The sequence below is a fragment of the Populus alba genome, chromosome 11 (genome assembly GCF_005239225.2).
Source record: "Populus alba chromosome 11, ASM523922v2, whole genome shotgun sequence".
Lineage (NCBI taxonomy): Eukaryota > Viridiplantae > Streptophyta > Magnoliopsida > Malpighiales > Salicaceae > Populus > Populus alba.
In genome coordinates, this window is record NC_133294.1 from 12,308,471 (window position 1) to 12,328,002 (window position 19,532).

The following is a 19,532-nucleotide window of genomic DNA, read 5'->3' on the forward strand; positions in this document are numbered from 1 at the left end:
TAAAAATTATGTTTTAAATATTATATTTTTATTGGGTATTAAAGTTATCTTTACCCTAATTAATTTAATTGAATTACATTAAATCAACTTTCATATAATGTAAAATTATACTTTTTTACTAGAAAATATGTTAGCATTGCTTAAAGTTTTTTAAAGTTCAAAGAAAATTTGGACTGTCTGCAGTATAACGTATGTCTATAATCTAGTTTAAACTAATGGTTAAACATCTTTTTAGTTTTGTTGTAGTGGATATCACACCAATCTAGCCCAAATTTACTCGCTTGATCAAAGAAAGGGATCCTAGAAAAACATGTACAAAATTAACTCAAACACATATATATAATCTTGAGCATATAATATTAGAATTTAAATAACAAATGAATACTTATAATTTAAAAAAATTTCAGGAGACCTATAATAGCCGGTTGAGGGAGAGATATGGGGACGATCCTTCAACCCATCTGGATTTTGATCTAGATTTATGGATGGAGGTAGAATCGTCTGGTGGACCCGATAAAAATCGGGTCTACGAGCTCTCCAACACTACAGTTGAAAACTTGTGGTCGGCCCGTAGTGTCTCAATCGTTAGGAGCTCTCCATTAGTATCAAACACCTAGTCTGAAGAGTTCATGGCCTTGAAACAACAACATGAACGACTCTCGACAGATTATGATTAACTCTGTCAAATAATCATGGAGATTGGATCAAGGATGGGTGATGATACATGTATAGCCCCTTTTTGACCGTACGGTCCCAGGAACCAGGTCGTCAGTATTTTACCGAGAGTTGCAAAAAAATTATCACCCATACCACAATCACTGAATGATATATTTCGTCGGTATTTACCATTACTATTACCGACGGAATATATCCGTCGGTATTTGACAGAGAGTTCTAAAATATTTAGCGCTCATGTCACAATCACCGATGGATATTCCGTCAGTGATTACCGTTGAAAATACAGACGGAATGATTCCGTCGGTAAAGTTCTCGCAAGAATTCTTTTTTGTGCACTTCGCAATCTGTAATACCGTCGATGTTTTTTTTTTCCCAACAAAATTAGTGATGGAATAGAAAATTACCTACGATCAATATTTCGATGGACGGATTCTATCGGTAAAAAATTTACTGATGAATTGCATATCTTACACCAACAGAATGAATCCATCAGTGAAACAGTGTATGGTCAATACCAAAAACGTACTGAACAGTATGTCTGTGTTAACAACGGAAGCTCTCCAGTAGGAATCCTCCCACCGCAACAGAGGAGAGTGTTGATCATACAATAACAAAAAGGCAGCTTTCACCTCCGTCACGGAGATCATGAAGTGTGTCTGAAGCTCTCCAGCAGGAATCCTCCCACTGCAACAGAGGAGAGTGTTGATCATACAATAACAAAAAGGCAGCAGCTTTCACCTCGTCACGGAGATCATGAATTGTGTCTGTCTGGCCAGTCTTCATGCGCCTGAGAAAGAAACATGATGATGGGCCGCCAGAGCAAGCAAGTGCATGCATGGATGCATCTAACCCTACACGTACGTCACCCTGTGCATAATAAGCATTGAGTGTAAGCAAAGGTCGGGCGTCGCCCTCTCCCTTCATCATTTATTTATTTATTTAATAGAAAAGAAAAATCAAAGATAAGTTTGCCAAAATTGTTAAAAGTCCCAGTTGTTCTTATCGTATGTTCCTATCGCACACCTGCGTCTTACTTATCTACAAATGTATGTTTCTGAAAACGACAAGCTTTTAACATGAGCTTCACACGCAGCTTCGGTTTATTGGCTAAGTGACATAGAACTTAGATTTGTTTTTAAAAGAGTAATTTTTCTTACCTTGATTTCAAGTTGCGACTAGCAAATTTAAACAGAGTTATCTTAGATTATCTTGACTTAAATTTATTTTTTAGGATTAAAAAAAAATCCATCCCGACGGCATATCCATAAAGTGTAAGCTAATAGTTGGTGCTCATGCATGCATTGAATTACTGATTTGACTAAAGATCTCGAGAGTCAACAAGTTGGAAATGGCGTAGTAAGAAAAAAAAAAGGAGACAACAACATTCGAAGGATCATGGGCATGGGCAAAGCATTAGAAGACCAAAAGCTCCCGCAAAGCAGGACGGCTGGGGGATATAAGCGGAACTAAAAGGAAGACAAAACAGAGGGGACTGCTCCTCAAATATGGTAAGAAGTTGCTAGCTGGATTAGGTGGCCAACCTCCCACCATGGATTTAGAATCCCCCAGTCACTGTGCCCGCCATGCTTCAAAATCTCTCCTCTTATTAAGATTAACACTTTCATAAACAAATATCGACACGGCACTTAATTAATAGACTCTTATCCAATTCATCAGAGAAAAGTAGACATGAACTGGAAAAAAATATCTCAGTCCTCATTTTGTGTCGCAAAGAAGCAGGGGTTGCTAGCTTGTCTGTTATCAGCTTAGCGTTGATTGCTTGGTAATCAAAAACCAGAGGGGAGTTAGGCCAACGGTTTGCAAAAGAAAAAAGAAAGAAAGCTTACTCCCTTGATATCAAAGCAAAGCTCTTTTGGCTTTTGCAGTTGATTCTAGGTCACCATCTGAAACCCAACCTTCACCTTCCTGTCATATTCACTCCACAACCATCTCTCGAACTTCCTTTTTCTATGTTGCCCTCTAAGCTTGAATAAATGCCCACTTCAGTTTTTCAACTTTGGCGTGTTTTCTGTGTTCTTGGTTAAAGCTACAAGGTTTTTGAGGGAAAAGTCCTGGTCTATTGATAAAATACCCTTTTTAAGTTTCGAACGGTTGTAAAGTTTGATGGTATGTATTTCTTTTTCTTTTTCTTTCTGGTCAAGATTGAAGCTCCGAGAGATTCTAAAACTGGTGCAAACCAAGTAGTGTTCTTCAATCGAGGAGTTGTATCGAACATGAAGAAGCTATAGCTTGTAAGGTTGAGGCTGTCGGTTAAAATATAGTGTTGTCAACTTTCAAGAAATTGGAGCCATCTCTGGCCACACCCTGCTGGTATTTGCCTTTTTCCCTCGCTGAAATCTAATCAAAACCTGCTGTTTGTCTACTCTCTCTGATACCCAATAATAGAAATTTTGTTATTTCTATATTAGTGCCATATATAGAATTCATTCTGGCGTTCAAATTCCAGATAACCGTGAAAATCATATCTCATTATTTGAGCCAGCCAAAGGATTGTACCTGAAAATCTCCGCTTAAAACGTTCCCAATGAATACGCGGTACTCCTTTCCGACAGATTCATTCCGTAGTTCAAGTCCTGCAGCATCGCTTCCATCAAATTCTCCAATAGGAGAAGAGCATGGAGCTGCGTTTCTCAGAAACAGGTCTCCTCGCCTTGCCCCGTCATCATTATTCGTAAGAACAGCGATGAGAATATCTAGAGCAAGATGGTTCACCTTCTTGAGGAGAGTATTCCACTACCAGAATGGCTCAAGGTCTAATCTTGGGTCTAATCCTTTCAATTCTAGCTCTTGGATGATGCTGGAGTTTGTAGCTTTGCTCCTTCAAATATGCATTACCACGTTCACCCTGGCTATTTCGAAGGCAGAGAACCCTGTTTGGCCTGTGAGAATATGGATTATTGGTTATAATATCGGTTGTGTCCTTAGCCTGCTGCTGCTCTATGGGCGTTACCGGCAACTTAACGCAACTCAAGGCGATGGTTTTGGCCTACCTGATTTGGAGCAACAGGGGGGCAGTGAGGAATCCAGGTATTTTTTTAAAAGCTATTCATCCCAAAGTTATATCGATGCTGAAAATTTATTGGGATTCAAGCGTTACTACATGATATGATGCGAGTAATATGAATTTTCGCTGACGAGGAATAGATTTCCAGCAGCATAAAGAACAGGAAAAGGATGCATAATCTCTGTGTGATCTAGCAAATCGCTTCGGGATCATCAGTGCATTTAGAATTTCCTGATGGCTTCCTCTGGAACTTTTCTAATTTAGCAAATAAAACTTTTCTGCATGGCATTGGGTAGTGAATTGGTGCTTCTTAATCTCTTGATCAGACTTAGCTGTTGCAGAAATAATAATTTTAGTTACTATAACCAAAAAAACTTTGATGGCTTTTAATAAGAAAAAACATCGGCCATTGCAAATCCTTTTATTCTGAATTTTGCCTTCATGTTGAATAACCAATGTCACAAAGGTTGCTATTAAATAAACAAATTATTTTATAGGGAAAGCAAAAAAGAATTGTTTAATAGTAGCAGATGGATGAAGTGTATCAAAATCACCATATTTCTATGTCAAAGATCAAGTAAAATGACAGAACTATAGTGCTGATATAAACTACGTGTATGCAGGTACTCACATTTGATGAACAAGTGCCGGACCTCGCTCGAACTCTTCTTCGCGATATGGTTTGTGATGGGTAATGTTTGGGTCTTCGATTCTCGTTTTGGATCTTACTTCCGTGCTCCAAAACTCCATGTGCTCTGCATCTTTCTTCTTGCCTGGAATGCTCTCAGTTACTCATTTCCATTTCTGTTGTTTCTACTGCTATGCTGCTGTGTGCCGCTCATCAGCACTGTCATTGGTTACAACATGAGCATGGGGTCCGCCGAGAGAGGGGCGTCCGATGACCAGATATCCAGACTACCAAGCCGGAGGTACAAAGCTGTGGGCGGCGCCGACTCGGAGTTTCGAAACGATGTTGATTGTGATTCAACCGTTGCAAGTGAAGATCTGGTAAGTCCCAGTTCGAAAATACACGTAGCTAAACTACCTTATCAGCATGCAGCCATGGATGATCATCTTCCTGATGATTTCTTCTGTCTTCTTATATTTGTGTTATGATATTGACAGGAATGCTGCATATGCCTGGCCAAGTATAAAGACATAGAAGAAGTTAGGCAATTGCCATGCTCCCACATGTTTCACCTCAAGTGTGTAGATCAATGGCTTCGAATTATATCCTGCTGCCCTCTCTGTAAACAAGAATTGGAAAAATAGAGGGCAGGGCAACAATAGAGGACTGAAGATTTTATCAAGCTTTCTTCACAGTGTGCGATTCTTCATTTTTTTGTTTTACAGGGTTCTTTTTTTCTTTTTCTTTTTTGTGCTAAAAGATTATGTATTTGTATGGTTATTCGAGTGAGTTTTTTGCTTGTATAGAGGAGCTCACCAGTAATCATAAATATAGAACTCTGTCTTTGGGTTATATTTGGCAGTAGAATTATATATACTCCAAAATAGGGTAGGGAAGTCCTTTCCTCCTCAAGGATATATACCACAAAATCTGTACATGGTTTCTTTTTTCCTGGTAATGGTAATGGGTACTGGTATTTGTTATTGAACTTAAATAATGTATATATTATAACCTTGATAAAATAGTACTTTAATAAAATATTTTAATAGTCTCAACTTGAGATCAATGAGGTAAATTAATTCTTCATTAAATTTATAAGATAATATATTAAAAAAAAACACATAATTTTCACTTATATATAAATTAACACACACATACTTAAATTTATAAGATAATATATTAAAAAAAACACATAATTTTTTCACTTATATATAAATTAAACACACACATACTTAATTACGTCACTTTTATAAAATATGACTCCAATATTACTATTGTCATGTAAACCCCCAATTAAAAAAATTTACAATGTTTGTGAAAACCTCATCTTGTTAATTAAATAATGAGAAAATAAAATAAACTAAAAGTAAATAGTTGGGATGAGATTTTTAATTATTAAATATTTATTTTTTAATTATTAAAATTTTACGGTATTATTAAAATATTGAAAAATTTACTCAGTAATGAAATTGTTAATTTAAAAATAAGATTTGTAATGTTGAATAATTAAAAAAAAATCAATTTTTTGAATTTAAACTATTGTGTATAATAATAACTTTCAAAAGTGGATCGAGACGGGTATCTTCTTGAATGAAAAATGGTGCAAACGTCTAATTTCATGGGCATTGGATTGTAGAATGGGTGTTTTTCAGTTGAATGATGGTGGTTACAGCCCCTGAGATGGTCAAAAACTCCACATTCATTCATGTCTAACATGCTCACTTGATCATCCAAAATTGTCAAGGAAAGAGATGAATAATAGGTGAATAACACGTCGTCTAAGTTAAACCCTAGAACTTAGGGTTTTTTAATTTGGAATATTGTTAGTTTCAATTTGATCGTTGCTCTTCCAATTTCTTTTAAATGCACTTGTAATTGTCTCTAAACTTTTAATTGCATTCAATCGCACACCTATTAAATTCAAATATCAAACCCAAAGTTCAATGTATTTTAAAAAGGGTGTGATAATGTTGCGATTAGCAACAATGCAAGATTACCTTTCAAGATTCGATCAACTTCTTTTAGGATTAGTACATTTAAGGTTGTTGCTATCGATGATGCTGATGACTCGGATGCAATTTACAATAAAGATAAGGATTGCCAATAGTTGTAAATTTTTGTTCCTTTCGTGTAAGTATATCAATCCCACTATATGCACTTTAATGTCGTATTTTTTCTTCTTATTTTTTTTGATCAACTGGCTACATAAAAACAGGTAATAGCAGAGTTTAGCAATTTTCCATTCTCAATTCACTGTATAGTATTGAACTTTTTGGGGCTTTCTCTAACTACTAATTTTAGGATCAAAACTTTTGTTTTTAAATTAAGTTTCAACTTATAAAATCTCATCCGAAGAGAAAATTCAAAAATCTTCAATGTTATACCATGAAAATTCAACAATCTTAAAAAGTGTTGAGATGGGTAAGGCTAAAGGTTAAAGCTATAAAAGAGTGGCCTACTCCTAAAATGGTAAGTGGTGTAAGAAGTTTTCATGGATAGGCTAGTTTCTATAGAAGATTTGTGAAATATTTTAGTACAATAGTTTTCTCTTTTAATTAAAATTATAAAGAAGACATTAGGTTTTAAATGAGAAATCGAATAAGAGAAAGCTTTTTAAATTGTTACAAAGAAAAGCTTATTTCATACCCTTACTTGTTTTGCCTAACTTTATAAAATGTTTTGAGATTGCATTTGATACTTTTAGTATAGGTATTAGAGTTGTTTTACTGCAAGATAAAAGGCTCATGGCCTATTTCAGTAAAGATCTTAATAGTACAACTATAAATTATCCAACATATAATAAAATGTTGTATACATTAGTGAGAACTTTAAAAACTTGGCAACTTGACAACTTTACATTTAGCTTAAGGAGTTTGTGATTCATAAGATCACCAATCTTTAAAACACTTAAGATGTTAAGGTAGTTGAATCATAGACATGCCAATTGAGTGAAATTTATTAAGACATTTCCACATGTCATCAAATACAAATGAGGTAAGGAAGATTTAGTTGCAGATGCATTATCATAAAATTATGTTCTTCTTAATACTTTGAATACTAGACTTATAGGATTTGAGTATATTAAATAATTATATCCCGGTGATAGTGATTTTAGTTAAATTTATTCCCATTGTGAACTTGTGACAACTAATAGATTTTTATTTAAAGATAAAATATTTTGTGTGCTTAATTGTTTAATGCATAAATTACTTGTAAGGAAAGCTTATAATGGTGGATTAATAAGACACTTTTGAAATTACTAAGACTTTAAAAGTTTTACATAAATATTTTTAATAGCCTAACTTGAGAAAAGAGTTTGTGATAGGTGCATAACATATAAGTTTAAAGTGATGCCTCATAGATTAAAAGTATGAAGTAGTTTACAATATCATAATTTACAAACTAATTGGGATTATGGCTATCATGAAGGAGATGTGATGATGAAGAAACAAATTGCATTGAAATTCATGTTGTGACTATAATTAGTTTGTATATGGTTATAAATTGTAGCTTTTTTAGAATTTCATCTTTGTAACAATATAAAAAAGTTGTCTAATTATTAAAAATGATAGCTAACCCTATATATACATATTTTTATGCAATTAACTTTTTTTCTATAATTTTTTTTTTACAAGCTATCCCTCCATGTATATGGTTTTATTGCTTTTCTTTACAATCTTTATAACTTTATCTTTGTTCTTTTGCTTTCTTACATTTTTTTCATTTTAGTTTAGTTATATATTCTTTCTTTTGGATTTGTTAAAATCAAATAGAGTTTTTTACATTATTTTTTGATTTTTTGAGGCTACTATTTACCTCTTAAGATTCATTTTCTAATTATATTTTTCTTATTAGATTAAAAAGATGAAAAATAAATGACATAATTGATCTAGAAAACTATCTAATGATCATTGGATTTGAACTTTATGTTAGTACAAATATTTTGTTTGGTATATGATTGAATTAATTAATTATTTTATTATTAAATATATTTTAAAAAAATAATTTAATGAACGAGTAAATCATAATCTAATTATATTATATTATTAACAATGAATTATTTTTTTATGATGATTATAAATCATTTTTTAACATGGTTTTTAATAATTACATAAAATAACATTTTAAGTTAGGTGAAAAAAATAATATTCATTATAAATTAAAATAAAAAATTAATGATGTAGATTTGGTATTAATATATATAGTAAAACAAAATCTTCAAATATCTTATGATGTAGTAGCGTCGCAATTGTACACAACCTAAACAACGAGTCGCTTTGAATAGTTGAATTAAATTTCAAATTTCTCTTTCCATTTTTTTTTTCTTTTTATAAAATTTATCTCTCGTATTCCAAATCCAAGTTTACACACCTGAATCAAATTCCTTGAAGGAGCAGTTGCACAGATTTTCCGAGTTAAAAAAAGATTCTCTACAAGGTGAGACTTTTTTTTTTTTTTTAGTGTTTAAGTTTTGCTGCGGAATCTCACAAGTTACCACCCACATCTCTTCTTCTTCTTGTTCTTCTTCTTTTCTTTTTTTTTTCTATTTTTTCTGCGGTTTCTCAGCATCCAAACGGATCGTTGAGCTACTTTATGTTATTATGATTACATTTTGAAAATTTGAAGTGTTTATCAGATCTATCATGCTGTTATTTGGAATATTAATGATTTTTGTGCATTTTGTTTTGGAGACACGAGGATCGATGTTTTTTTGAGTGCTGTTTTGGTTTGGAAATTCATGGAAGCATAGAGACATCAAGATCTTACTCTGATTTCTCGAATTGCTTTCGCAGAATTTTGAAGGCATTAGGTTGAATTCTATGTTTATTTATTTAGTGACGGGAATCATGTCAAATTTAATGGGTATGATTTAGGTGCGCATAGAGTAGCATACTAATAACCCAGATCATGTGGCTGCAACTGCTGGATGATGAAGGCGACTCTTTTATTGTTAAGATTGGAAAGATTGATGGATAAAATGTGAAATAATTCTTGTACGAGTTTAAAAATTGTTATGCATGATATTGAACTATCGACAATAAGGAGGCAGCTTATCCAATTCAATGCAGAGCTGAAATTTCTCTGTGATTTGAGTAAATAACAACCCAAAAACAGAAATGGGAAAACCTAAGAGTGGTAATTGTTGGAGATACAATAATAGAAAGCGCTAGTGGCGTCGCATTTTGTGAGTGCTTGAAATTGTGCTAACATGCAACATGTTGATGCCTGCTTGTGTTTGGGGCCTTGGAACATTGCTAGATAGCATTCTACATGCTTCATCGTGGAGGTGAAAACCACTTTCTTGGAATGGATTAAGTTGTATGTCCTCAGACTTGATCTAAACAATAGAATCTACTGAGTTCTACCCAATAGCCTTGACTTTTTTTGCCCCCCTTGCTACTCTGTGTCTTGAGCTATGACATCTAGGTTATGTAATGGCCGGCCTTGAATTGTGTTTTACTCATAGGCAGCATTTAACCTACACCAAGGAGCTCAAGAAACGATACAAGTTGCTGTTTCCTCTTTGTCTGCAGCATCCATCTTCACCAAGAATCTAAACTTGCCTATTTTCTTTTCAGTGGTGCACCACCACCACATGAGGCCTTATTTGTGGGCAGAACACCCAACTACTTTTCTTACGCCCCTTTTCTACCTCAACCAGAAAAGGTGCTCAAATTTTCTTGTTGACAAGGCTGCTAGGTGCCTCTCTATTATCTATTTGTTTTGGACACTTGTTATGCAACAAGTGGCCACTGGAGAGTTGGCTATGGTTATTTAGCTGGACAATTTGACAATTGTTTTTTGTTATTGTTATGTGGCAAGTGTGGTAGATCTAAAGTTCTGGTTCAGAAGCATTTTCTTTTGTTATCTTTTCCTCCTCTTTTATATGCCTTGGGTTTACAGTTACTTTTACTTGGTGCATAAGCACAAATCATGGGGTGGTTTTTTTTTCCCTAAAAAAAATGGGAAAATGTAAAACAAATCTTTATGTTTTATGACGCATTGGTGTATAACATAATGTATATAGCTTAATATATGTAATAAGCTGCTTGCATGCACCTGCACCACAGCGATTAAAAGATTTTCCATTTTTTTCTAATTTTGCTTGCATCTCTTTTCTCATTTTCATATCCTACTGTCCCATGTCATGGTCATTTTTTCATTGCTAAACCGGAGGCATTATGTCTTATCACTTTTCATTTACTACAGTTCATCTTCTTGATTGAATATTTCTTTATTAAAATCAGGAAGTGACCAATATATTAATCTTATTTCTACAAACAGGTATACTCTTGAGAGCCCAAGTTTTTCTTTTGCTGAACTTAATTGTGGGATTGGCTAGCAGAAGCAGGAAATGGTGAAAAGGTTATCTATCGACTGCCTTGATATCTATTCTACCTTCACATAAAAGTTATGTGAAGAGTATCTTATTCAGTTCTGTGTCACAGGTATGGAGTGTTTCCAAGCATATGATTTATCATGTTCCAGTGTGTAGAGCGATTCATTACCTCCCTCCTGCGGTGTTTTGATATTGATCTATACAAATCAAGAGGCCTTGAGGATCCCGAGCTTCTTGCGAGGGAGACAGTCTGTATGTACTAGCCAAATCTTTATGATAACTTTGTTAATTTTTTATTTCATTCAGCTAATGGGTTCCTTCTGCTTCTTATTCTTAGTATCATTAGTAAACAGAAAATGCTTAGATTTTATGTTAGTAAGTGGTTTAGCACTATTTATTTCTTCTTCAACTTTGACCTTTTGTTTTAGATTATGAAAGTCTTGCCAGAAAAGTTATCTGATGATGAATGTTGTAAATACCTTTTGTTGTTGATTTCATTTCAGTTGTGAAGATGTTCGCTCATTGTAATAGTTCTTTTATTTGCCTATAAAAAAGGATACAGTCATACAACAGTCTTGTTTTATTTATGATGAATATAATATCTTTAACCTTACTGATAATTCAATTGACAATTGTGTTTTTGCTAACCTTGGATGCAGTCAGTGTAAGTGAAATAGAGGCATTATATGAGCTCTTTAAGAAGATCAGCAGTGCTGTGATTGATGATGGGCTGATCAATAAGGTTTGTTTATTCTTCAAGCTGGCCATACAAAATTCGTTCTAGGCATAGCTTGCTTTGTGTTTTTGTCTTCATATGAATCTAGTGGTTCCTCTAACAATGCCACGTGTCATTTTCTCCATGTAAATGCTACTTATAATTATTCCAAAATGCTTATTTGAATTTTTCTCTAATTTCCTGATATAGGAGGAGTTTCAATTGGCGTTGTTCAAGACAAACAAAAAGGAGAGTTTGTTTGCTGATAGGGTACTTTTCTCCTGTCATTTCCAATATCTACTTTCAATTGTATCCTATGAATGTTCTATTCATGAGGTATTTGACCCATTTGTTAATTATCTTTTGTTTGCTACTGTCTTATGTTGCGTATTGATTGCAGGTGTTTGACTTGTTTGATACAAAACACAATGGGATACTAGGTTTTGAAGAGTTTGCCCGTGCCCTCTCTGTATTTCATCCAAATGCCCCAATTGAGGAGAAGATTGAGTGTATGTCTGGGATTGATAATTTTGTCATCATAAGCCTTCTTTTCCTTTGCCCCTTGTGCATGGTCAAAGTTATTTTGAGCATACCTCAGACGTGCACTAACTCGCATGCTGTTTGTGCTTAAAGATTTGACATGTCTTAACGTGTAACTAGGATGATGAATTTTGAAATACTGCTCTTAATTTTCCAGGTGTTCATACCTGGTGCTCTATTTATGCTAACTTGTTATGTGCCATTGCAGTTTCTTTCCAACTTTATGATCTAAAGCAGCAAGGTTTTATTGAAAGACAGGAGGTACATTTCATTGTCTAAGGGTTAACTTTAGGTTATTTGACTCTTGAACTCCTTTCAATTGCTTGTTTATTTACTTGATTGGTGTGTTTAGACTTTTATCAACTTGTTGATGCATAGGTGAAGCAAATGGTAGTAGCTACTCTTGCGGAATCTGGTATGAACCTTTCAGATGATGTTATAGAAAGTATAATTGACAAGGTGCTCCCTCATTTCAATCAAATTTTTTCTTTCTTGCTAAATAAATGGGTTCTTGAAAGCTTTCGACACTATTTTACTTTCTTGCAAGTGCTTGTTGGAAAATTTTCAGATTCTGAATTTTGGAGTCTTGTTTCAGACCTTTGAGGAAGCTGATACAAAACATGACGGGAAGATTGACAAGGAAGAGTGGAGAAGCCTTGTTTTACGCCATCCATCCCTTTTGAAGAATATGACACTTCAATACCTCAAGTGAGTTCAAAATACACGTGCCTACTTCTCTTTCTCATTAGGTGTTACTCTAATGTTATGGGATTTTCATGTCAACCAAAGAATTTTTTGGACATTTCAAACCATTGATGGGCGAGAAAATGTAACTGGTTAAGCAAATATTGCCATGTTGAACATGATGCTAGTGGCAAGCGATGACTCAGTTTCTTTATTTCCTTGGGCAGGGACATCACCACTACATTCCCAAGCTTTGTCTTCCACTCACAAGTCGATGATACCTGAATCCAAGACATCTGTGTTCAAGCTCAATAGACTTTGATTTTTATGGTTTGTTTCTCCACATAAAATGTGGTCTTCTCATATGTAAAGGGCGGGGGAGAGAGTGTCTATATTGTATTTATTTGTTCGTTTGATTATCTTTGATTGTTTACATTTATTTAAATTGAATGCCTGGACCCTTACTCTTCAATATTTATTGTTCTTTAAGGCCTCCTAGCAATTTGTACCTAGATCAGCCATTAAACGGTGGGTCTGATAGCGACTTCCTTGCGTCCGCTTTGCCGAGTGCTGTTTTAGTATTTATATAAAATTAGCATGTCAACATGTTTTAGTATTATACTAGATAGATAGCTCGCTCTTTGCATAGGGCTGCGTTGAAATTCTTCAACAATGTTGAGAAACGAAAATGTGTGTACAAAATTGAGAGTAGCGACGTGTTTCAGGCATGCTGCATTAACAGGAGAGAAATTCCAAACAAAAGTCAAGTGTATCGGTAATTGAATACAGCGATCCTAGTCTATAGAAGCTAGGCTAAGGCAACGCTAAACAACGAACAGTGGCAGTGAAGCAAGCGCTACAATGGCAGTGAGCAACATCACTAATGCCAAGCTAACCTAAGATCACAAGTCATTGAAACCAAAAGAGACAAAAGTGTTGCTGGGGAAGCAAAAGGCGAAACAGAAGCTCTGATTGGGTGGTGTTTGGTCTGCAAAAGATCAGATGTTGATGCCAAGGATACATTTGTCAAACTTCCCAGCAAATGTAGCTCTGCATGGCGAAGAGTTAGTCCTCCTGTAGAAAAACCATGTGATAAGTGTAATTATAGCCTCTGCATTCATACAACCGAGCTTCCAGCAAACATGCCCTTTTTGTTTTACAACAATGATGTAAGAATCCACGGCTAGCCATTTTAGGTTGTTGACTTTGTAACTCGTCTCCTCACACCAGATTTTGATACCTTCATGAGGTTCGGGATTGAAAGTATCGAAGATCATAGCAAAACAGCAAATCCCACAAGGAGATGCACCTACAAATCAATGGTATAATCCTGTAAGATTTAGTCCCAAAAGCTCATTCAGAGCTTGCCTAAAAAAAACAAAGATATATGTGAGAATATTTTCGTTTCCTTCTTGGTAAGAGTAAAAGTCGTGATGGCCGACTCTGAGACATTATATGCACAACTTTGCTGCAGAATCAACATAGTGCCATATAATTACATGATCACGTCCCTGGTAAACAGATTAAGTGTCTAATTTAAGGCTGTCTTCGATCTCCAAAACTTACACAGAATCAAAGCATAAACTACATTTGCACGCCCTCAATAAAATATTGTAAAACCACGCACTGAGGTTATCGACTCATGATTCTTCATGACCTCCTACTCCTCTGCACTAGTTTGGCCACCATCCATGACCTAATCCATCAACAAATCTAGTTGAGGTATTTGTAAGCTAATTCAAACATTAACGTCAATTAAAAAAAAAAAAAACAAATTTAGTGACATGTACCATCAAAGAATTTCATTTGTGTAAGGGATTTGGCCACATAGAATGTTCATACACTTTCCTTTGCTAGTCACAACAAATTGAACAATTTGAATTTAGAAAAAAGTAAACTAATTTAATTCCTCAAATACATTCCTCGCTGAGAATGGGATGGTATGTGGCCGAAATTGACAAGCATAAAGGAAAGTAAAGTGAATAGCTTGGTGAAGAAGACATATCCCTAACAAAAGAGTGCTAGCTAAGACAGACCAGAAAGTCAGTGGCGCAAATCTTGAAGTCATCAAAAAGCAATATGAGCATTTTAACCATGGATGCCCAGAAGGCTAGCAAAGCGTGTGAGCAATGCACACTTGAAAAAATAAAGGCCCCTGGTGCATTTTTATGGTTTTTATGGGTTTTTTTTTTTTTTTTTTGTGGCTTTCTAGGTATAATTACTACTTTTAAAAATTGAAACACAAATTAAATTAATTGTGGAATTAATTTTCCTAATAGGGTTAGGATTTAATTAAAATGTTTACTTCAGATTTTTTTTGTTTTGTAATATCCTAATTGGATTTGGATTTAAATAAAATATTTAATTATATAATATTTAGAAAAATAGTTTTTCTAAAATAAAGATTTTTTAAGTAGAAAAAGTTTATTTAATTGATCCTAAAATAGTTCAAGATTTTAATAAGAATTTTAATATAATTAATTTTCTTATAAAATTTTGAAAATTGGTTTTTCAAAGATAATTTATATTAAATAAAAATTTATGATGTTTAGAAAATTATCAAATTGGATTTGATTTAATATTTCTAAAGTTTTGAAATATTATTTTAAAAATTACACATAAAACCAATAATTAGAATTCAAGCATGCAATAATTTTATTATGCATATTAATACGTTGTTATACATGATGGATGGTTATGAACACTAAAGATTATTTTGATTGTGCTTTTATGGTTGAATGATTGTAATAGTAAATAAGGTATGTGTGTCCTATATTTTTTATATTTTTTCTTCTGGGTTGTAAAATATTTTCTCATCTAATTCCCCTTGAATGTAACTCGAGGTTTTTTATATAATTATATAAATGTTATGTAATTTTGAAATGCAGAATTTAAATATGAAAATTTATTTTATAATCCAATACGAAGAAAGAAAGACGAAAAAGACTACAACCATAATGCTCACAAAAGACTCATGAAGATCTACAATAGCTATCTTGGTTTTGAACACCTAATTTCCTTTGATGACTCGAGAGAATTAATTTAGATATATCCATAATCATCTAATTAGAGTGACATGTTAAGGGTGTATGTTTATATATAAATTATTATGTATAAGACCTAATTAATTAATATATTAATTATATGTTGAGGATACGAATAGTTGCATTCTAATTTTATATGCACAAAACCAAAGTTTTGTTCATAGATAACTTGTTGAGTGATTTAAGATTACTATTAATCGAATATGTTCAATGCTATAAAATTAAGTTTTACTTAACTAACTATATGATTTGGATGAGTCACTCATGATCATATGAGGTTAAAGGCATGAGTTAGGCGAAATATGTAAGATATGTTTAGATAAATAATTGTCACCTAAATGATCTAGGAGTCACATAGAAATGTAATTGATAAACTATGTTATCTATCTAATTTAATTTCTTTTGATTTGTTGAGTCACTCAAGGTTAGTTAAATTACATGGGATTGTAGCCCACTAGAAAAATCTAAGTGAGATTTCTTGAATTAATAGAGAGGATTATTAATTTGCAAGAAAATATTGGGAGATCAAATTAGAATTAAAGACCATATTTAAATCTAAAATTTAAATATATATGCATGAAACTAATGCTCTCTATCTTTATATAAATAGGTTGGTAGATCAAAATAAGTAGTAACATATCCTATGAAAAATACTTGATGCTAACAAATTGATTGGACTGGCATTGAAATGTAAGAATTATTCTCAAGAAAAAAAGAGGTTGTATGTTCTAAGAAATTCAATTCCAAATATCATTGCTGACGATGATGAAGAAGAAGTCAGGAGTGAACTTCAACATCATGTTGATGACAATGATCATGCTGCAGGTGTGATGTTAGCCAGTATATCACATGAACTTCAAAGGCAACATGAGAATATAGATGCTCATATTATGATTATGCATCTCAAAAAATTATTTGATGAGACAAGTAGAACTAAAAGGTATGAGAGCTATAAGTAACTATTCCACTGCAAGATGATAAAAGGTTCTTAATGAGCACCTATGTTTTGAAAATAATTGGTTATATTGAGAAATTGATCTACTTGGGTTTTGTCATGTACCATGAGTTAAGTGTTGACTTGGTCTTGCAATCTTTATGCTAAAGTTTTTTCTAATTCATTATGAATTATCGCATGGATAAGTTGGATGGTATATTGCCAGAATTACTTAATATACTTAAGACTGTTAAAGGTGCCTTTAAGAAGAAAAAAAGCCTACATCTTCTAGTTCAACCTTTTAAAATATCTAAGAAAAAGGATAAAAATAATAAAATGTGTTGTCTCGAAAACAAACAAATCTACCGGGGATATTAAGAAAGACAAAAGCATTTGTCATTATTGTGGCAAGGAAGGACTTTAGATGAGGAATTACAAGGAATACCCTACAACTGTGAAGAAAAAGAAGTTTAATGAAGCTTCTATTTCAAGTATGTTTATAATTGAAAACTATCTTACTACTTTGCATTCTAGTTAGGTATTAGATATTGAATATGGTTTTTCACATTTGCAATTGCATGTAGGAACTAAAAAAAAGTAAAAAATTAATATAAGGCCAAATGGACCTATTAGTAATGGAGCAAGGGTTGCTACATTAGATGTAGGAACTAGTTATGCATTAGTTATAAGAACTAGTTATTTTATTTTGCTTAATAGGCTGATGCAAGATAATTATTATTTTGTTCCAGTATTTTAAGATATTTATTTTATTTTTATTTAGTTTTAAATGAATTTAAATTTATTATTGAAAAAAATGTTGTTCTTTTATAATAATAAAAAAAATTTATATCAAGAATTGTAGGATGTCAATTTTAAATTTGATTGCCTCATATAATCTTAGACAGTATTGCGCAAGTAAAAAACTATGTCAAGCCTGAACATATTATCTTGCAAACTAAGCTAGAAAATAATTAAAGTCTTGTAAAGTAAAATATTTGAGTATTGTAAAGTAAAAAAAGAGAGATGATAACACATGCAGGCCACCAGTACAACACGAATCCACTCATTTGATTTGATGATAAACAAATCATCAATGCCACTGCTTCCCCATAATTTTAGCACAAAGAGAAAAAAGGCTTCTAAATAATTACTAGTTTTTTTATTGATTTGAGATATAATCCTTTATTTTATGTAAAATTTTAGCTCCTGCAAGTGCGGCCAAAACAAAAGTTGATTAAAATTAATATTTTTTTAATATTTTAAATTGTTTTAATATATTAAATTAAAAAATAATTAATATATTTTTAAACAAAAATAAATTATTTTAAAAATTATCTGCTACCAGAATCATAAACAGCGATTTAAAAAAAGTTTATTTTCCAATGTGTTCTTCTTTTTTCACTATGCAGAGTGACGTGAGAGTGGAAAACTGTAGTGTAGTTGTTGCATCGTTTTGCTTTAATGCTCTTTATTATATTTATGAGTCCTTCAGCAGTAGCAAGCACGTGCGAGTGCCGAGTAATTATTAAAAAGACAAAGTAAGCAGCAGCGACTTTTTGTGTAGTTGGTCCTCAGCAACAATTCACGCGTTTCTTCGTTATTACGTTATTTAGGGTGTGATTCGTACCACGTTTTTAAAAATTTTAATTTTTTTATTTAAAATTAATTTTATTTTTATATTTTTAGATTATTTTAATACATTGGTATCAAATTTTTTTTTATTTTAATATATTTTTAAGCAAAAAATACTTTGAACCACTACTAATAACATATTTGTAAACATGTTCTTATAAAATAACTAGATAATATCCACTTTACTTCATATATCTATATTATTTTTTCAATAAAATATTTTAATATTACAAAATAGATTTTTATAAGAAAATATAACAATTTGAATTATAAACCCGACTAATTAAATAAGTTTGATTTATTATATTTACATGAGAAGAAAAAAAAAATGATAACAAATAAGAAAAACAAAACACAAACACAAATTAAAATTTAAGAAGAAAAGAAAAACAATGCAATATCAACTTGGATTAAAAAGTAAAATTAAAAAAAATAAAATTTTTATAAAAAAATTAAGAAAAAATAGAAATTATAAGAATAATGATCAAATTGAAAAACACCAACATATGATGAAAAAAAACTTGAACATGTAAAATTTATCAACATGTTTTTTTAGATAAAAAAAATTATAAAATATAAATAAAAAAATTTATGCATTTATTCAATTAAATAAATCACGAACCATTGTTTAAATAAATTAAAAAGGATTAATTAACGATAAAAAAATATTTGAAAACATTAAAATACTAATATATATCAAGATATTTAATATCTCAAAACGGATCATATACCATGTAATGTTTAATGAATTTATTTATGAAAATCAATTTGTAACAGAGATTGAAACATGTAAAATTTATTAAATAAAATAAAAGGAAAAACAATTATTCAAGGTTACACATTAAAAAACTTAATAAAAAATAAATATTTAATCTATATAAAATTTATTAAAAAATAATCACTATTAATAAAAATTATTTTAAAAATACACAAAAAGCCATTAATATAAAAATAAATTGAAAAAAAATAAAGAAATCAAGCCTAGTGCTTGGCCTAATAAAGAAAAGGCTTGCGAGCGGGCTTTTATTTTTTTAAAAAAATTAATGGGATGAACAACGTGTTATTTGCCCTAGTTAGTTGAAGCAAAAAACAGACGACATGTCTTCTGTTAATATTGAATTCAGTCATTGGTTAACCGGAAAAAATAGAGTTCCTTTTTTATTTACCTAAAAACATATTTTTAACCTATTTTTTTTATTCAAAACACATAAAAAATATTTAAATTGACTAAGAAGCATTTGAATGGATAAAGTAAATAAATTATGTATGGATAATTTTTTATAAGGTTTAATTTTAAACCTAAATTAGATAT

General features: G+C 32.0%; 2 protein-coding genes across 3 annotated transcripts; both read left to right on the forward strand.

Moving 5' to 3' along the window:
• Positions 1 to 2,110: 2,110 nt before the first annotated feature.
• Positions 2,111 to 5,319, forward strand: LOC118035344 (E3 ubiquitin-protein ligase At1g63170). 2 transcript variants are annotated; one of them, XM_073412770.1, is made up of 4 exons: positions 2,111 to 3,009; positions 3,108 to 3,726; positions 4,327 to 4,711; positions 4,829 to 5,319. In XM_073412770.1, the coding sequence occupies exons 2-4, from the start codon at positions 3,224 to 3,226 to the stop codon at positions 4,973 to 4,975; spliced, it is 1,035 nt and encodes a 344-aa protein (XP_073268871.1). In that variant the 5' UTR covers positions 2,111 to 3,009; positions 3,108 to 3,223; the 3' UTR covers positions 4,976 to 5,319. The 2 variants fall into 2 exon arrangements, with proteins under 2 accessions (XP_073268871.1, XP_034896759.1); XM_035040868.2 differs by having other exon boundaries at positions 2,111 to 3,726.
• Positions 5,320 to 8,573: 3,254 nt separating this feature from the next.
• On the forward strand, positions 8,574 to 13,099 carry LOC118035391 (calcineurin B-like protein 3). The gene is made up of 10 exons (XM_035040937.2): positions 8,574 to 8,768; positions 10,617 to 10,697; positions 10,781 to 10,923; positions 11,331 to 11,413; positions 11,597 to 11,656; positions 11,787 to 11,895; positions 12,135 to 12,187; positions 12,305 to 12,385; positions 12,522 to 12,634; positions 12,838 to 13,099. The coding sequence occupies exons 3-10, from the start codon at positions 10,812 to 10,814 to the stop codon at positions 12,893 to 12,895; spliced, it is 669 nt and encodes a 222-aa protein (XP_034896828.1). The 5' UTR covers positions 8,574 to 8,768; positions 10,617 to 10,697; positions 10,781 to 10,811; the 3' UTR covers positions 12,896 to 13,099.
• Positions 13,100 to 19,532: the final 6,433 nt, after the last annotated feature.

Bases quoted from the DNA above. Each gene is read 5' to 3' on its own strand.
- LOC118035391 (XM_035040937.2), top strand. From the start codon at position 10,812: ATGTTCCAGTGTGTAGAGCGATTCATTACCTCCCTCCTGCGGTGTTTT. The intron at 12,188-12,304 runs GTACATTTCATT...GTTGATGCATAG, and splicing joins GTTTTATTGAAAGACAGGAG to GTGAAGCAAATGGTAGTAGC. The intron at 12,635-12,837 runs GTGAGTTCAAAA...TTCCTTGGGCAG, and splicing joins ATGACACTTCAATACCTCAA to GGACATCACCACTACATTCC.
- LOC118035344 (XM_035040868.2), top strand. From the start codon at position 3,224: ATGAATACGCGGTACTCCTTTCCGACAGATTCATTCCGTAGTTCAAGT. The intron at 3,727-4,326 runs GTATTTTTTTAA...ACGTGTATGCAG, and splicing joins GGGGGCAGTGAGGAATCCAG to GTACTCACATTTGATGAACA. The intron at 4,712-4,828 runs GTAAGTCCCAGT...TGATATTGACAG, and splicing joins CCGTTGCAAGTGAAGATCTG to GAATGCTGCATATGCCTGGC.